Source organism: Oryctolagus cuniculus, chromosome 11, assembly GCF_964237555.1.
Source record: "Oryctolagus cuniculus chromosome 11, mOryCun1.1, whole genome shotgun sequence".
Taxonomy (NCBI): Eukaryota; Metazoa; Chordata; class Mammalia; order Lagomorpha; family Leporidae; genus Oryctolagus; species Oryctolagus cuniculus.
Window position 1 is genome coordinate 28,333,140 of NC_091442.1, and position 16,851 is coordinate 28,349,990.

Consider the following 16,851-nt stretch of genomic DNA (forward strand, 5'->3'; position numbering starts at 1 on the left):
ATAGCAGATTTTCTCTGTCTCTGCCTCTGCCTCTCTTTAACTCTGCCTTTCAAATAAATAAATCTTTAAAAAAAAGTATAGGACGTAAGAAAACTTCATAGACATGGGTAGAGGAAGAGTACCCAAGAAATGACAAACTTGAAAGGGAAGAGCCTCTCCCAAGACTGAGGTTTAGATCTCATTGGAGAAAATATGGTCACAGCTCATGCAGAAAAGTTGGCCAGTGTGGCAGGGCCAAAATTGGTCCACAATATTGGACAAGAAAAGCCGGCGCCGTGGCTCAATAGGCTAATCCTCCACCTTGCGGCGCCGGCACACCGGGTTCTAGTCCCGGTCGGGGCGCCGGATTCTGTCCCGGTTGCCCCTCTTCCAGGCCAGCTCTCTGCTATGGCCAGGGAGTGCAGTGGAGGATGGCCCAGGTGCTTGGGCCCTGCACCCCATGGGAGACCAGGAAAAAGCACCTGGATCCTGGCTCCTGCCATCGGATCAGCGCGGTGCGCCGGCTGCAGCGGCGGCCATTGGAGGGTGAACCAACGGCAAAGGAAGACCTTTCTCTCTGTCTGTCTCTCTCACTGTCCACTCTGCCTGTCAAAAATAAAAAAAAAAAATAAAAAAAAAATAAAAATAAAAAATATTGGACAAGAAAGATGCAACAGGGATGCAGGCAAGGTGCAAGTGGTAGACTGGAGTGTGGGTGTGCAGTAGGAGTGCGTCTGCTGGTGCAGGCAGGAGACCTGAAACACGCACTGTCGTAGGCCCAACTCCAGCCAGTGACTGGGTAGACAGGTGTGCACAGGAAGTCAGTAGAAACCGCCTAGGGTGCAGGCAGGTTGCAGCCAGAGGCCAAGCATCTGGACATGCAGAGGAAGTGTGGGCCTGTGTGGGCAGGAAGCCTGGAATGTCATGTCTGGCCAGAGAGCCTGAGAAAGTTATGTGGGCAAGGCTCTCTGGACACATGGCTGAGGCTCAGCACCACCAGGCGCCCTCACACCCTCTCTGAGGGCTGACAGCCACCGCTGGAAGCCCAGGAGGGACCCCTTCCCATGCAGTGTCTCCCCAGCGCCCTCTGCCGAGAAAGCACAACGTAACGCTCACTGCAAAGAAGAAACGCTTACGGGGCTGCTGCTGGCAGCGCAATGCGTGTGCTACAGGTACATTTGGGGCTGAAAGTCAGTAAGCTGGCAGCTGGCATGCTAGGTCTGTGTGGTTATTTTATCAGATTTTTCACCCAATGATTTTAGTGACAAAATGTCAAAAGAAATGGCTATGGGTTGTAAAAAATTCAAACATGGTCAAAATACATAATATAAAAATGGACAGTCCCCTAGCTGCCCTCACCATCCACCACCCTCTCAGAGGTAACCACTGTCTCAGGCTTAGTATGAAGGCCTCAGAGTATTTTTCTATATATTTATGTGTCTATAAGGAAAGTATGCTTGTCAAAAATAGCTCAGCTTTTTTTTTTATTATTACTACATAAATGGATTTCTATCCAGTGATGCTTACCATTCTCATTTGACAGTATAGCTTACAAGTTGTTTTGTGTCAGAAAACAGTCACTGTATTAGCGGCCACATAATATTCCTCAGAGTAGGCATTGCACAGTTTATCCTTTGAAGGGCATTTAGAGGTTTTTTCCAGGTTTTCTCTAAATCAAAGGATGTACACCTTCATTTTAAAAAAAGATTTATTTATTTGGAAGAGTTATAGAGAGAGGTAGAGAGAGAGAGAAAGAGGTCTTCCATCCACTGGTTCACTCCCCAACTGGCTGCAACAGCTGGAGCTGAACCAATCTGCATCCAGGAGCTTCTTCCAGGTCTCTCACGTGGGTGCAGGGGCCCAAAGATTTGGGCCATCCTCCGCTGCTTTCTCAGGTGCATCAGCAGGGAGCTGGATTGGAAGTGGAGCAGCCAGGACTGGAACTGGGATGCTGGCGCTGCAGACCAAGGCTTTTAACCCGCTACAGCATGGCACCTGCTTCCATCTTCATTTTTTTTTTTTTTAAGGCTTATTTATTTGAAAGTCAGCATGACCAAGAGAGAGACAGAGAGACAGAGAAACAGAGATCTTCCATCCAATGGTTCACACCCCAATGGCAAGGATGGTTGAGGCTAGGCTAGGTATTGTTATTAGTTTAGCATTTAAATCTTTAATTACACCTGGAAGATACTTTACTTTAGAGACTAAGTAATGAAATTGTATTTATTGTAGTTCTTCCCATGTGGCCCATTGTCTCATTTCCAGTATTAATTTGTCCTAGTTTGAAATGCCATCCTTTTAAAAAAAAGATTTATTTATTTGAAAGACAGAGCAACAGAAGGAGAGGGGGAGACACAGAGAGATCTTCCATCTGCTGTTTCACTCTCCAGATGGCCTTAACCGCCAGGTCTGGGCCAGGCTGAAGCCAGGAACAGGAACTCCATCCATCCAGGTCTCCCACGTGAGTGGCAAAGGCCCAAGCACTTGGGCCATTTCTAGCATATGCTCAATTCCCAGGTTCTTTTCTTTAATTTTCTCTTCTTCTTTTTAATTTTTAAGATTTATTTACTTATTTGAAAGTTAGAGTTACACAGAGAGAGAAGGAGAGGCAGAGAGAGGTCTTCCATCTGACAGTTCACTCCCCAGTTGGCTGCAATGGCCAGAGCTATGCCGATCCAAAGCCAGGAGTCAGGAGCTTCTTCCAGGTCTCCCACGTGGGTGCAGGGGCCCAAGGACTTGGGCCATCTTCTGCTGCTTTCCCAGGCCATAGAAGAGGGCTGGATTGGAAGTGGAGCAGCTGGGACTTGAACTGGTGCCCATATGGGATACCGGCACTGCAGGCGGTGGCTTTATCTGCTATGCCACAGCACCAGCCCCCCAAGTTCTTTTCTAAACTTTGTTCTCTTTACCTGTTCTTCTCTTTTCCAAATATTCTTAAATATTTCCAGTATTTTCTCTTTCAGATTATCATCTTCTCCCTTCCTAGATGAACTTTAAAATCAGTTTGTGCCTCTCCCCCACAAAAATTGAGGGGGAGTTTTTATTAGAATTTCTATGCATTTACATAAGAAGATTTCAAAAAAGTTTGGGAAAATGGAATTAAAAGATAAGTTTATTTTGGAGTAAAAATTTAGAAATTCATGTATTTTTTTTCATTATGTGCATTTTTCATGAACTTTTTGAAGATTCTTCACAGATAATTATGGACTGTTTCTCCTTGTCTTCTATATCTTTGAAAAAACTATGATTTTGTAAAATTTTTCTTTAGGTTTGTTCTTGGGTATCTTAAAGTATATTGCTACCATGATTAGAATCATCATAAACATTTTTATCTACTTGAAAGAGAGGGAGAGAGATACTGTCCATCCATTGGTTCACTCCCCAAATGCCTACAACAGCCAGGGCTGGGCCAAGCCAAAGCCAGGAACCCACAACTCAATCAGGGCTCCTACCTTGGTGACAGGGGACCAGGAACTTGAGCCATATATTTTGCTGCCTCCCAGGACATGTTAGCAAGAAGCAAAATAGTCAGGACTCCAACCAGCAATCCATTATGGGATCCAGGCATCCCAGCCTGTGCCTTAACCCCTGCACCTCAATGCCTACCCTGATCTTTTAAAAGTTATATTTCTGGGGCCGACACTACGGCATGGCTGGTGAAGCCACTGCTTCTGGTGTCGGCATCCCATATGGGCGCTGGTTCAAGTCCTGGATGTTCCACTACTGATCCAGATCTCTGCTGTGGCCTGGGAAAGCAGTGGAAGATGGCCCAAGTACTTGGGCCTCTGTGCCCGCATGGGAGACCCAGAGGAGGCTCCTGGCTCCTGGCTCCTGGCTCCTGGCTTTGGATCAGTGCAGCTGCAGCCATTGTGGCCATCTGGGGAGTGAACCAGTGGATGGAAGACCTCCTCCCACCCCACCTCTGCCTCTCTGTAACTCTGCCTTTCAAGCAAATAAATAAATCCTTTTTTAAAAAAAATGTTATATTTCTGATTGATTCTTGTTATGATATAAAAATAGAGTGATTTTTGTTGGTCAACAAACTGCTTTGTATTTTCTAAGTAGACAATCACATTATTTGCAAATACAGGCTCAGTATCCTTTATCCAAAGGGCTTGAACTAGAAGTGTTTCAGATTTTGGAATTTTTCATATTTTAGGACATTTGCATAGGACATTTACTGATTGAACATTGCTAATTTGCAAATCCTAAATCCAAGATACTCAGAAAGTTTTTGATTTCAGATTTCAGATTAGGGGTGCCCAGCCTGTAGTAATAATCCTGTTCTTTTTCCAAAATATGAACCTCTTTATTCTTTTTTTTCTCATTAAATTATTTTTGCTAGAGCCAAAACAATTGAGCGGTCAGGTAGAAGGTAACAGTGGCATCCTCCTGATCATCAGTGAGAAGGAAGTGCTAGCCAAGCACTCTCCTGGGACACTGTCTTCTCTTGGCCTCCCGGAGTAGTGCCCACGCCTTCTCTGCCCTTCCGCCATCCCCCTTTCCCGCTTCCCAACAGCAGGTGACGGCACGCCTCAAGCCCTCGCCTCCATCCTCTCTTGTGATGCACGCACGTCTCAGATGCAGCCACCTCGTCCCTACCTCTCATGCGACAGGCATTCACAGTGTGACAGCACCTCACGGAAGAGCTCCTCTCCTCGTCAGTGTCTTTCAGGCACTGCAGGCTCGGTGCTTCTAGAGCTGAGTCCATCATCAACATCAACAAGTTTTGAGCTGGAGCCCTGCAAGTAAAGGCCCAACCTGATTGACGGTTAAGAGGCAGAAACGAGAGAGGCTCCCTTCCCCGAGAGGCGCTCTCTGAGGGTCTACACTCCTGCTGATGCTGGCCCGGGGCAGCCATCCCACCCTGGTTTTCTCTTTGTGCACATAAGCAACCTTTCTCAGGAGCTTCTGTCCACCTTGGGCACTTGCCCCAAGAACCACAGCCTTCCTCAGCAACACAGTTTGCTCCCTCGCGTGCTGTCCTTAGGCATGCCCATCATTCGTTGGGCTAACAACTTCCAGTCTTGTTCCCTGACCCTGCCTCCGGGGGGATGGGAGACCCCCACTGCTGCGCCATGGAGGACAAGTGGAGGCTTTGGGAATTCCTAGGAGTTCACGGCTCCCAGCTGCAGGGTCACAGGGAGGCTGATCTCTGTTTGTCTTTCGGCAGGAAATATGAGCTGTACAGCATGGACTGGGACCTGAAGGAGGAACTCAGGGACTGCCTGGTGGCTGCCGCACCCTATGGGGGTCCCATTGGTACGTTACCCCTCCACCACTGCATGCTCCTGGACCATGGGATGGTCTCGAGACCCTCAATTCCTGGGGGCCTTGCTGCCACCTCCCACTCCCCCTGCTGAGGTGCCTTTACTTACAGTTCTCAAAAAAACCTGTGTATGAGGCCTGTTCACATGCAGTGGGCCTGCAGAGCCACTCCCTGAGGCTGTGCTGTACCACACTGCGCCAGGCCCAAGTGGCACACGTTCCTCTGGCTGGGGAGGTCCTGGGGAGTTTGGACAGCAGGTCTGTTCTCCAACTGCAGCGCTGCTAAGGAACCCCTGGCGGAAGGAGAAAGCTGCCAGCCTGCGGCCAGTGCTCGAGATCTACTCTGCTTCCGGCGTGCCGCTAGCCAGCCTGCTGGTGAGCGTTTCTGACTGTCCTCGGCGCTGGGGGCTGGGCAAGGCTCCCTCGTCCCGAGGACATCTCAGGAACCTGTCTCTGTAGTGGAAGAGCGGGCCTGTGGTGTCCCTGGGCTGGTCGGCGGAGGAGGAGCTGCTGTGCGTGCAGGAAGATGGTGCAGTGCTGGTGTACGGGCTTCACGGCGACTTCCGGAGACACTTCAGCATGGGCAATGTAAGGGCCACTGGGGGCCGGGGAAGCAGGTGAGCTGCTGACCCTGTGGCTCCCTCAACCCGTGGCCTCTCTCCCCAGGAGGTGCTCCAGAATCGGGTTCTGGATGCCCGGATCTTTCATACTGAGTTTGGTTCCGGAGTGGCCATCCTCACAGGGGCCCATCGCTTCACCCTCAGTGCCAATGTGGGTGACCTCAAACTCCGCCGGATGCCAGAGGTGCCAGGTGAGCTCTGACTTACCAAGAAAGCCACTTAGCACCCCGGAGATGTGCCTCCTGACTGTGGAACTAATGGGGGCAGAAGCTGGGGGCACTGAGGTGGTTTCCTCCCCGATCCCAGGTTTACAAAGTGCACCCTCCTGCTGGACCACACTGTGCCAGGACCGAGTAGCACACATTCTTCTGGCCGTGGGGCCTGATCTTTACCTCCTGGACCATGCAACCTGCTCCATGGTGGTAAGGACCCTGAGTGGGAATGAAATGGAAGGGCCGGGGAAGGCAGGGGCAAGGCCCTGGGAAGTCAGTATGTGATGTCCTCCCTGCCCTCACCCAGACGCCCCCTGGCCTGGCCCCAGGAGTGAGCAGCTTCCTGCAGATGGCCGTCTCCTTTACCTACCGGCACCTGGCGCTTTTCACAGACACAGGCTACATCTGGATGGGGACGGCATCACTCAAGGTGTGATCCTGGGACAACACGGGGGCACCACACCTTGTCCAGGAAAGGTCTGTGGGGGAGGAGAGGGGCTCTGCCACCAGACTCATGAGGCCTAGGTCAGCACCATGACATCCCCTCATCCTTTCAGGAGAAGCTGTGTGAGTTCAACTGTAACATCAGGGCACCCCCGAAGCAGATGGTCTGGTGAGATTGCTGGTGTTGTGCTGGGGGTGGCAGTGGCACGTGGCCTTGTTTCCTGGGACGCCTTGATTTGTCCTGACTCGTGGCCAAGCCAGGTGGCACTTGGATCTTCCCTCCTCTGCCAGTACATACTTGAAGGACACCATTGTCCTGTGTGGGCCGTGGCTGCCCTTGTGAGCTGAAGCTGCAGGGGTAAGAAGGAAGCAGACAGGTCAGGCTGTGGTCAGAGGAATGGGCTACAGGGCTGTCCTAAAGCAAAGAGACGCAAGCAGTGATGTGGGAGACATGCCTGTGGGTCCCACACACGCGCTGCTGCCTGCAGGTGCACCCGTCCTCGCAGCAAGGAAAAGGCCGTTGTGGTAGCCTGGGAGAGGCGGCTGATGGTAGTGGGCGACGCACCCGAGAGCATCCAGTATCCTTGGAAGCTGCTTGTGCAGTGCGGGGTAGGGGTGAGGAGCCGGGATGAGTGGTTTGTTACTTGCTCTGCTCCACCTCTGGGTGCTCGTTATAGCCTTGACCAAGCTCAGGTTCGTGCTGGATGAGGACTCTTACCTGGTGCCTGAACTCGACGGGGTCCGCATCTTCTCTCGCAGCACCCACGAGTTCCTGCATGAGGTGCCAGGTGAGGCCCTCCCAGGGCATATATAATCCAGCTGCTCTGGGCCAGTGCCTCAGGGCAGGATAAGGGAGTTCTGGGGGGAACTGGGGCTTCCCGGCCCCCGGCCCCACTCACTAACTCCCTCCCCCAGCGGCCAGTGAGGAGATCTTCAAAATTGCCTCGATGGCCCCTGGAGCTCTGCTGTTGGAGGCCCAAAAGGAGTATGAGGTAAAACCCTGGGCTTCCTCCCAGGCCCCGGTGGCTCCCCTCTTTCTCCTTCTCCTTCCCTGACCGGCCCACTGTGTGGCCACAGCCAGGTGCCCCTGGCAGGGGGAGTGGGCAGGACTGGCAGACACTTGGCTGGGCTGGAGAGGATGGCTCAGCTGGACAGAAGTGACAGTGTCCTTCATATGGTTCTGGCAAGAGGCAGGGTGTCCCCACTGTTCCCAGCCCATAAGCCAGGGCTACTACTGGGAGGTCTCAAGGCCCCGCAACAGGCAGTTGTGGCCTAAGCTGGGGTGATCTCTGGATACCTCTGGTGGGTCTGGTGAGCTTGGGGGAGGTTTAGGCGTCTGTCTGCGCAGCCCCTTCACAGTGGCCCGTCTGAACCACAGTCCTGAAGGGCAGGGGGCCACGTGTGGGGATGTCTCTGTTCTCACGCTACATCCCTGGCCCTTCCCCCTAGAAAGAAAGCCAGAAGGCGGATGAATACCTGCGGGAGATCCAGGAACTGGGGCAGCTGACACAGGCCGTGCAGCAGTGCATTGAGGCCGCGGGGCACGAGCACCGTCCCGACATGCAGAAGAGTCTGCTCAGGGTTGGCCTGGAGGGCAGGGCTGGAGGATGCCGGGAAGGGGGTGTGAGAAGCACCAGGGGAAGTTGTTTCCTGTTGCCCTCTGGCTTTTCTCAGGCGGCGTCCTTTGGAAAGTGTTTCCTGGACAGATTTCCACCCGACAGCTTTGTGCGCATGTGTCAGGACCTGCGAGTGCTCAATGCTGTTCGCGACTACCACATCGGGATCCCTCTCACCTACAGCCAGTATCCTCATGCATGCCAGAAGGGTGCTGACAGCCATGAGTGGTGGGGGCAGGGGCTGCAGATGTGGTCTATAGGTCCTTGGCACATAGGGCTTATCCCCCGGCTGGATCCTTAACCAAAGAAAATACAGATACAAGCAGCTTACCATCCAGGTGCTGCTGGACAGGTATAGCAAGCCCAGGATGTTGTAAGGAGGGCTGTAAGTGGGTGGGCATTGCACCACTGGTGAGGTCAGTGATTACTGCTCCTGACCCATGTCTGGGATTTAGCATACCTGGGGCCACTCTGTCCCCTCACCCCTAAATCCCCCCTTTTTTTGACCCTCTGGCCTGCATAGACTAGTGTTGCGGAGACTTTACCCGCTGGCCATCCAGATCTGCGAGTACCTGCGCCTTCCTGAAGTACAGGGCGTCAGCAGGATCCTGGCTCACTGGGCCTGCTACAAGGCAAGCATGTGGGATGATGTCCAAGGGCATTTGGAGGATTTTGGGAACTAGTAAAGTATAGAAATAAAGTGTAGACCTGAAGGGGTGGGGTCTGATCGAGGGCCTATGAGGGTGGGGAGTAAGACTTGACAGCCAGATGTGTGTGACGCCCCTCCCTCCCATATTGCAGGTGCAACAGAAAGATGTGTCAGATGAAGATGTTGCTCGAGCCATTAACCAGAAACTGGGGGACACGCCTGGCGTCTCTTACTCCGACATTGCTGCGCGGGCCTATGGCTGTGGCCGCACGGAGCTGGCCATCAAGGTGTGAGCGCCCCGCTCTCCCCAGACACTCAGGGTCTTTGGGGGTGTTTGAGGGTCCCACATCATCTCCTTCTCTTTGCCTTCCCTCCCACCCCGCAGCTCCTAGAGTATGAGCCACGCTCAGGAGAACAGGTACCCCTTCTCCTAAAGATGAAAAGGAGCAAACTGGCACTGAACAAGGCCATTGAGAGTGGGGACACTGACCTGGGTGCGTAAGGTTTGGATGAGGGCAAGGCTGTGGCCTCTTGGCTGAGCAAGGGGCTGGGCTGGAGTCCCCACCCCACCGTCCTGTCCCACAGTGTTCACGGTGTTGCTGCACCTGAAGAATGAGCTGAACCGAGGAGACTTTTTCATGACGCTTCGGAACCAGCCCATGGCTCTGAGTTTGTATCGACAGGTGTGTGTGGTGGACAGGGTGGAGATGGAGCCTCCGGAGCCCTTGGGTTGGCTCTGCTGACTAATCGCCTACCTGTCCCCCAGTTCTGTAAGCATCAGGAGCTAGAGACGCTGAAGGACCTTTATAATCAGGATGACAATCACCAGGAACTGGGCAGCTTCCACATCCGAGCCAGCTATGCTGCAGAAGAGGTCTGAGGTCTATGGGGCGGGCAGGGGCCTGTGGTCTGGGGCTGCTGGTCGGTTCCTCCTCCAAAAGTCCAGTCCTTTGTGTTTGATGCACACCCTGTCTGGTCCTTACTGTTGAGGGGAGACTATGGGAAGATGGAGGCTAGGATGGGGGTTGACCTTCGAGGAATGAGCATCCCGCTGGGACATCAGAGCTGTGCACTTAGTGGTATGGCTGACCCTGTTGACCCTGGACACAAGCATCAGGGAGGACACTGTGGCCTGGGCTGGGAGGGCCTGGGCCCTGTGCTGTGTGAGCTCCAGCCTCCCTCTTCTTTGTAGCGGATCGAGGGGCGAGTAGCGGCTCTGCAGACAGCAGCTGATGCCTTCTACAAGGCCAAGAATGAGTTTGCAGCCAAGGTTTGGCCCACTTTTTTCTAACTGTCTCTACTCCTCCCCTCCTGGTCCTCCCTCTTTGGCCCTCTCATCCTGACCTTCCTCATCTGGGTCCCCAGGCCACAGAAGACCAAATGCGCCTCCTCCGGCTTCAGCGGCGCCTAGAAGATGAGCTAGGGGGCCGATTCCTAGACCTGTCTCTACACGACACCGTCACCACTCTTATCCTTGGTGGCCACAACAAGCGTGCAGAGCAGTTGGCACGTGACTTCCGCATTCCTGACAAAAGGTAGTTGAGGGCCTAGGCCACACGTAAGTCCTGGGATGACCTACCTGTCCTGCAGCCCCCCCAAACCCAGCTTTCCTGCAGGCTGTGGTGGCTGAAGCTGACTGCCCTGGCAGAGCTAGAGGACTGGGAGGAGCTGGAGAAGTTTTCCAAGAGCAAGAAGTCGCCCATTGGCTACCTGGTAAGATGGAGCCTCCCCTCCAGCCACCTGCAGTGAGGGCAGGGTAGTCCTGGGGAGGGGACAGGCACGGTGCCAAGCAGGATGGCTCATTCGTGCACCTATTCAGCCATCCCACATGGTTTGCAAGTGCTTCATGGGTACACACGTTGGTGGGAAGACACCATCTGGTGTTGGGTACCCTGGAGGGTGGTCCAAGCCTGCCTACCAATGAGGAGAGGAAGGAGAATGAAAAGTTTTTCCCAAGGAGGGCTACAGAAGACCCTGTGTGCCTCAGGGGAAGTCTTGTTTGAGCCAGAGCTGGAGAGGGCCTGGAAGGGTGCACCTGTGAGGCAGGGAAAGCTCTTGAGGGTGTTTGCTTTCTGTGCCACGTGGTCCTGAGGGTGGAGGGAGGGTTTGATGAGGCAGTCATGAGAGAAAACATAGGACCTGAGAGGGCAGATGGCAGGAAGCACCTGTTGGGAGGGAGTAGTGGTGGACAGAGGAGTAGAAGCTTGAAAATAATTGATCTCAGTGCTCTAACAGGTCTTCTACTTAGGCTATTTCTGCCCTAAGAATGGTGAGATCATGACTGTGCTCATGGGAGGGGCGGGGATCACACATACCGATGGTTGTATAAAATATGTATGGACAGTGAGCCCCTCAGGGGGCTTTGCTCATCAGACAGTAGATGGGAAGGCCATGCCTTATCGTCTTCCTCCATCTCTTCCCTCTCCTGCCAAGCCCTTTGTGGAGATCTGCATGAAACAACATAACAAATATGAGGCCAAGAAGTATGCTTCCCGCGTGGGCCCTGAGCAGAAGGTCAAGGCTCTGCTTCTTGTTGGGTACGTCAACTGAAGACCCCGTGGGTGGTGGGGGGCTGAGCCAGTGGGCTGATAGTAGTCGGAGCTTATGCTCTTGGATGTCCTGACACAGTCTCCTCCCTGCTGCTCAAACCACAGGGATGTGGCACAGGCCGCAGATGTGGCCATCGAGCACCGGAACGAGGCTGAGCTGAGCCTTGTGTTATCCCACTGCACTGGAGCCACGGATGGGGCCACGGCTGACAAGATTCAACGGGCCAGAGCACAAGCCCAGAAGAAGTAGCACTCCCTGTGCAACTCCCTGAGCCAGGGCTTCTCCCCGTGATGCTTCTGGGCTTGGCAGAAGGGTCACTGTCCAGCTCCACCCCCAGAACAAGGCTGAGAACTGAGCTGGGGGAGCAGGTCTGGTTGTAAATAAAGTTGGGGTACTTGAGGTTCTTCTCTTATGCGGTCCAGCCTAAGCAAAAGCAAGCTGAGGGCACAGCCACCCACACACCACAGCAAACCTCCACATGTTTGTGTTGGAGCAGGAGGTGGGGGCTTCTCCAGCTGTACTTGCTAGAGACCTATCCGTCTCCACAAAGCTACCAGGGAGAGCTCTCTGAAGCTCACTGCCCTGGGAAGATCTAGGGGAGAGACGGTGCAGGCTCAAGTACCAGTTCCCCAGGAACCACACTGAAAAGAATTACATATGTGTACACACACACACACACACACACACACGAGCCATGCTAAAGCCTTTACCCTTCTGACTTCATTTATTCTATGTGACAGCCCTGTGAGATAGGCAACGTCACCCTATTTGATGATAGAGGAACTTGAGGCCCCCGGAGGCTGGTAAGGGCAAACGGGTGGCGGAACTGGAATTTGACTCCCAGGCCAGCTGCGCTCCAACCGGAATAGGGGTCTGTGAGCAGGGGAGCCTGAGGCAAGGTCCTGTTTGGCTGTGCCCCAAGGATCGGACTAGTGAGAGGCCCGTGAGCAGTGGGGGTCAGAGGAAGGGCTTTGGGCCCCTTGCCCACTGAACAGCTGTAAGTGATTCTTGAGTGGTCTCCAGGCGTGAGAGGAGAGCAAAGAAGACGTCAGTTCTACCAAAGAAGGGAACTACACACTGGAGACCCAGCTCCCTCCTCCCCCAGTCAGTGGGGCCTTTCGTGGCTCCGTGTCCTCCCTGTCTGCAGCCTCTGTCCACACTCCCGTGCACTGTGGCTTCATGTCCCAGCACCCCCACCCAACACTGAGGGCACTGCCTTTTCCTGGTGTGGCCCCCTTTTGTCAAGTAGGAAACCAAAGCCCAGAGAGCAGACCTCACCAGAGCTTCACACTCAAAGGGCTGACTGCTTTTAAAAAGAGACTCAGGACCTGGTAAAGTATTCCTTTTCCTTTCCTTTTTTTTCAGATGTGTAAACTTAAATTTGTGAAAATCCTTCACGGGGTTATAAATCAAATTATAAAACCACCATTTGTTATGCTCACTATTTATTGTGTGGGTCAAGAAATTGAACAGGACACAGAGGGATGGTTTGTGTCTGCTCCACAAAGTCTAGGACATCAGCTGTGAGACTCAAAGCTCGGGGGTGACTTGAAAGCTAGGGCTGAAACCGACTGAAGGCTTGCTTACATGTCTGGTAGTGAAGCTTGCTGTTTAGCTATCGGCCAGAACGCTAGAACCTGCAGCATGGTGGTTGGGTCCTAGGGGTGAACTGCATGGTTCTGGAAATAGGACCAGCTTTCTGGAGTCAGCAGATACCTTAAGGAATAGATTCTCTACACTGGGCTGGCTCATCATTCTGGACTTTTCCTCCCCAGTCTTGGTCCCAGAGTTCCTCATTGCCCTTGGTAGTGCTTTGATGCCTTTAAAAAATATTTTCTCCAGGCTTCCCAGTTCTTAATGACAAAGAGTTGTTATCAGACCACAGTCCTTCCTCTTTGGAAAGGGAGGCTGGGCCAGTGCTTTTGGAATGTGCAAAGGGGCAGGTGAGTGGCAAAGCAAGTAAATTGCTGCTTGGGGTGCCCGCATCTCACATCAGAGTGCCTGGTTCCAGTCCCAGCTACTCTGTTTCTGATCCAGTTTCCTGCTAGTGCACATCCTGGGAGGCAGCTGGTGATGGTTTAAGTTCTTGGTTCCCCTGCCACCCACATGGGCGGCCAGGATAGAGTTCCAGGCCCCTGGCTTCAGCCTAGCTCTACCCTGGCTGTTGTAGGCATCTGGGGAGTGAACCAGTAGATGGAAGATTTTCTTTCTCTCCCCCTCTCCCCCTCTCCCCCCTCCCCCCCTCTTCCTCTCCCCCTCTCCCCCTCTATCCCTCTCTCCCCATACAAATAAAATGAACAAAATTTTTAAAGAATGTGCAACAATAAAAAGCCCATATCCCCTAAGTAACATACCACATGTTCCCTCATACACTATACAGGCATTACAGACTGCACACGTGATGTTTCAGAACTGTGTGAGAACTTTTTTTTTAATTTATTTTATTTGATGTGTTGATAAAGATATTTACATTTGGAGGGATGATTTTTTTTTTTGACAGAGTTAGAGAGACAGAGAGAAAGCTCTTCCTTCCATTGGTTCACCCCCCAATTCCTCCTGGTCTCCCATGCGGGTGCAGGGCCCAAGCACTTGGGCCATCCTTCACTGCCTTCCCAGGCCACAGCAGAGAACTGGACTGGAAGAGTAACTGAGACAGAATCTGGCACTCCAACCAGGACTAGAACCTGGGGTGCCAGCACCACAGGCGGAGGATAGCCAAGTGAGCTGCAGTGGTGGCCTAATTTATTTATTTGAGTTACAGAGAGGCAGAGGCAGAGAGAGAGAGGTCTTCCATGCACTGGTTCACTCCCCAGATGGCCGTAACGGCAGGAGCTACACCGATCCGAAGCCAGGAGCCAGAAGCTTCCTCTGGGTCTCCCATGTGGGTGCAGGGGCCCAAGGACTTGGGCCATCTTCCACTGCTTTCCAGCAGAGAGCTGGATTGGAAGTGGAGCAGCTGGGACTAGAACTGGAGCCCATATGGGATGCCGGCCCTGAAGGCAATGGTTTTACCTGCTATACCACAGCACCAGCCCCAAGAGAACTTTTAACAATGATAAATGTATACAAACATATGATTTCCACTTTATTAGAAGTGTGTGCATATGGAGAAACCTTGGAATTGTCTGCAAGGAAAGTTGTTTGGTAATTAAAAGCAATTTTGGGTACTTATACAGTGAACGCAGTAACATTTTACTTGTTTCATCACATACTTGTCCATCTATCCATCCCTCTATAACCTGACTTTTTGATACGTTTCAAAGTAAGTTCCGGACACCAGCACACCTCTACCTAAATGCTTCAGAATGTAATCTGTTACCTAGAGTTCATTATATGTTTGTAATTTTTTTTTTATTTTCAGGCAAAATCTGTATACAATGAAATGAAAAAAAATCTTAAGTGTAAATTTGGCTTTCAAATACGTCTAAATATTGGTATTAAACATCAGAACTAGGACTTTATTTTATTGCTCAATTGAGATTAGTGTAAAATGTGTACATTAGTGGACCCTGAGCAAGTTGTACAGCAGGCCAGGTGCCTACGGTGGTGGGTGGGCCTGGCCTTGTCCAGGGGATAGGGATAGAACTGGGGCAAGGGCCAGGACTGGGGGGCTGGAGACAGAAAAGCTGGTAGCATTTCTTCTCCTAGCTTGGGATATTGTGGTAGCACAGGGCAAGACACCTGCTCAGTTTAAAAGGACTGTATGTCCTGTCTCTTTTAGATACAAAACCCCAGCAAATGACCCTTGGAGTTGAAAAGTAGCCCATGAAGGCACTTGGCTCTCCTTTGCTTCGACTTTCTGTCTTATTGTCTTGCTTTATTTTCATTACGGCATTTAGAAACTTTTTCTTACTCATGTGTTTACTGTCTGTCTCTCCATCCAAAATGTGCGCTCCTGAGAGCCGAGGCCTCTTCATACGCCCTGCTGTATGCAGCACAAGGCAGGCACTCGGTAAGTGCCTGTGGAGATGACTCAGGGAGGCCCCAGGTGGGGAAGGGACTGCCTGAAGAAACAGGACTCCCTGCCCCCATCCTGCACTCTCCTTCAGGCTAGTCCTTTGCCCATGAACCCTCTGACTGCTGGGGCGCCTGTGGACTGGCCGGCAGGTGTGCCCACCTGTATGTGTGTGCTCCCACGGGCTGGGTCCAAAGCAGAACCGGGAGTGGGGTGACCGCAGCCCCCCTGCAGAAAGCCTGCCTCCCCTCCTTTACTCTGTGGCAATGGAAGCCAGGGACTCGGGACATGCCAGGAGCCGGGTTAGAATGAGGGTGCTGGGCAGGTCTCCACAAGCAGGCAGTTGATGACGGGCCTCTGCTCTCTCCTGCCAGGAACACCAGGCCTATGTGGTGGCAGAGACCCTGCCTCTCCCATGCAGGCCCTGCACACACACCACAAGTGCTCTGACCACACTGCCGCTGCCTCGCAGAGAGAAGGAACTTGCATTTCCTGAGAACGGCTTACTTGCCAAGCCCTATGTGCCTGTAATTCTCAGTACAGCCCTCAGTGCAGTTCCAGGAAGAGCAGCAGAGGGAGGCTCGGGTCACCCAGCACATGGCGGGGCTGGAAGCCCGGGGCTCTCCGAGTACCACACCCAACTGCAGCGTTTACCCAGGCGTGCTCAGATGGGCTGAGGGGTCCTTCCAATGGTCTCAAGGATGAACACATCTTAATAGCAATTTATTTTAATTATATTTGAATATAAGTAGCACATCAAATCCTTTTTGGGTAGTATAAACTACAAACAAAAATAAGTCAACCAAGAGACACATTAAGAATATGTCAGCGCCGCGGCTCACTAGGCTAATCCTGCACCTGTGGCACCAGCACCCCGGGTTCTAGTCCCGGTCGGGGCACCGGATTCTGTCCCAGTTGCCCCTCTTCCAGTCCAGCTCTCTGCTGTGGCTCGGGAAGGCAGTGGAGGATGGCCCAGGTCCTTGGGCCCTGCACCCGCATGGGAGACCAGGAGGAAGCACTTGGCTCCTGGCTTCTGAACAGCGCAGCGCGCCGGCTGTAGTGGCCATTTGTGGGGTGAACCAATGGAAGGAAGACCTTTCTCTCTGTTTCTCTCTCACTGTCTAACTCTGCCTGTCCATATATATATATATATATATATATATATATATATATATGCAGTGTAGGTTAGATGTGGCTATAGCAAAACTAAGATGTGGCTATACCAAACTAGGGTTTGGTTACCAGGTACCTCCTCTACTAAGTCATTATTTGGGGGAGGGGTTGGCACTTGGGGTCCACTTTTCACTTTTCCTTTTGGTGTGAGATAGGTGAACTTGATAGTTGAACTTGAACACAGGTGTCTGGAAGCAGGCTGGTTTCACCCTGGCTGCCCCCAGGGCCTGACAGGACACTGGGCTTGTGGCCTCTGGGCCTTTGGGCCAGAGTGTGCATCAAGCAGGCAGAGGTGCCTTGTCACCAAAGCCTCTGGGCTGGCCTTGCTGAAATTCACAGCTCCCACTCAGGGAGGGACTTCCTCCCCAGGGAGCGGTCGCCCGCA

General features: G+C 52.5%; 1 protein-coding gene across 3 annotated transcripts in view; it reads left to right on the forward strand.

The window, feature by feature from the left end:
• The window catches only part of VPS16 (VPS16 core subunit of CORVET and HOPS complexes), a 21,091-nt gene extending 8,328 nt beyond the window's left edge, over positions 1-12,763 (forward strand). The window contains exons 2-25 of one of the 3 annotated variants that reach the window (XM_051845209.2): positions 2,306-2,440; positions 5,153-5,241; positions 5,525-5,622; positions 5,707-5,835; positions 5,914-6,058; positions 6,174-6,289; positions 6,387-6,509; positions 6,637-6,692; positions 7,012-7,101; positions 7,217-7,311; positions 7,439-7,515; positions 7,973-8,104; positions 8,198-8,325; positions 8,456-8,491; positions 8,663-8,771; positions 8,941-9,075; positions 9,174-9,282; positions 9,374-9,471; positions 9,555-9,662; positions 9,981-10,058; positions 10,154-10,323; positions 10,405-10,501; positions 11,222-11,325; positions 11,443-12,763. In XM_051845209.2, coding sequence (XP_051701169.2) covers positions 5,172-5,241; positions 5,525-5,622; positions 5,707-5,835; positions 5,914-6,058; positions 6,174-6,289; positions 6,387-6,509; positions 6,637-6,692; positions 7,012-7,101; positions 7,217-7,311; positions 7,439-7,515; positions 7,973-8,104; positions 8,198-8,325; positions 8,456-8,491; positions 8,663-8,771; positions 8,941-9,075; positions 9,174-9,282; positions 9,374-9,471; positions 9,555-9,662; positions 9,981-10,058; positions 10,154-10,323; positions 10,405-10,501; positions 11,222-11,325; positions 11,443-11,587 — 2,448 coding nt within the window. In that variant the 5' untranslated portion in view covers positions 2,306-2,440; positions 5,153-5,171 and the 3' untranslated portion in view covers positions 11,588-12,763. The remainder of the gene's footprint in view (positions 1-2,305; positions 2,441-5,152; positions 5,242-5,524; positions 5,623-5,706; positions 5,836-5,913; positions 6,059-6,173; positions 6,290-6,386; positions 6,510-6,636; positions 6,693-7,011; positions 7,102-7,216; positions 7,312-7,438; positions 7,516-7,972; positions 8,105-8,197; positions 8,326-8,455; positions 8,492-8,662; positions 8,772-8,940; positions 9,076-9,173; positions 9,283-9,373; positions 9,472-9,554; positions 9,663-9,980; positions 10,059-10,153; positions 10,324-10,404; positions 10,502-11,221; positions 11,326-11,442) is intronic. The other 2 variants (XM_070052006.1, XM_002710879.5) reach the window with 2 other exon arrangements.
• Positions 12,764-16,851: the final 4,088 nt, after the last annotated feature.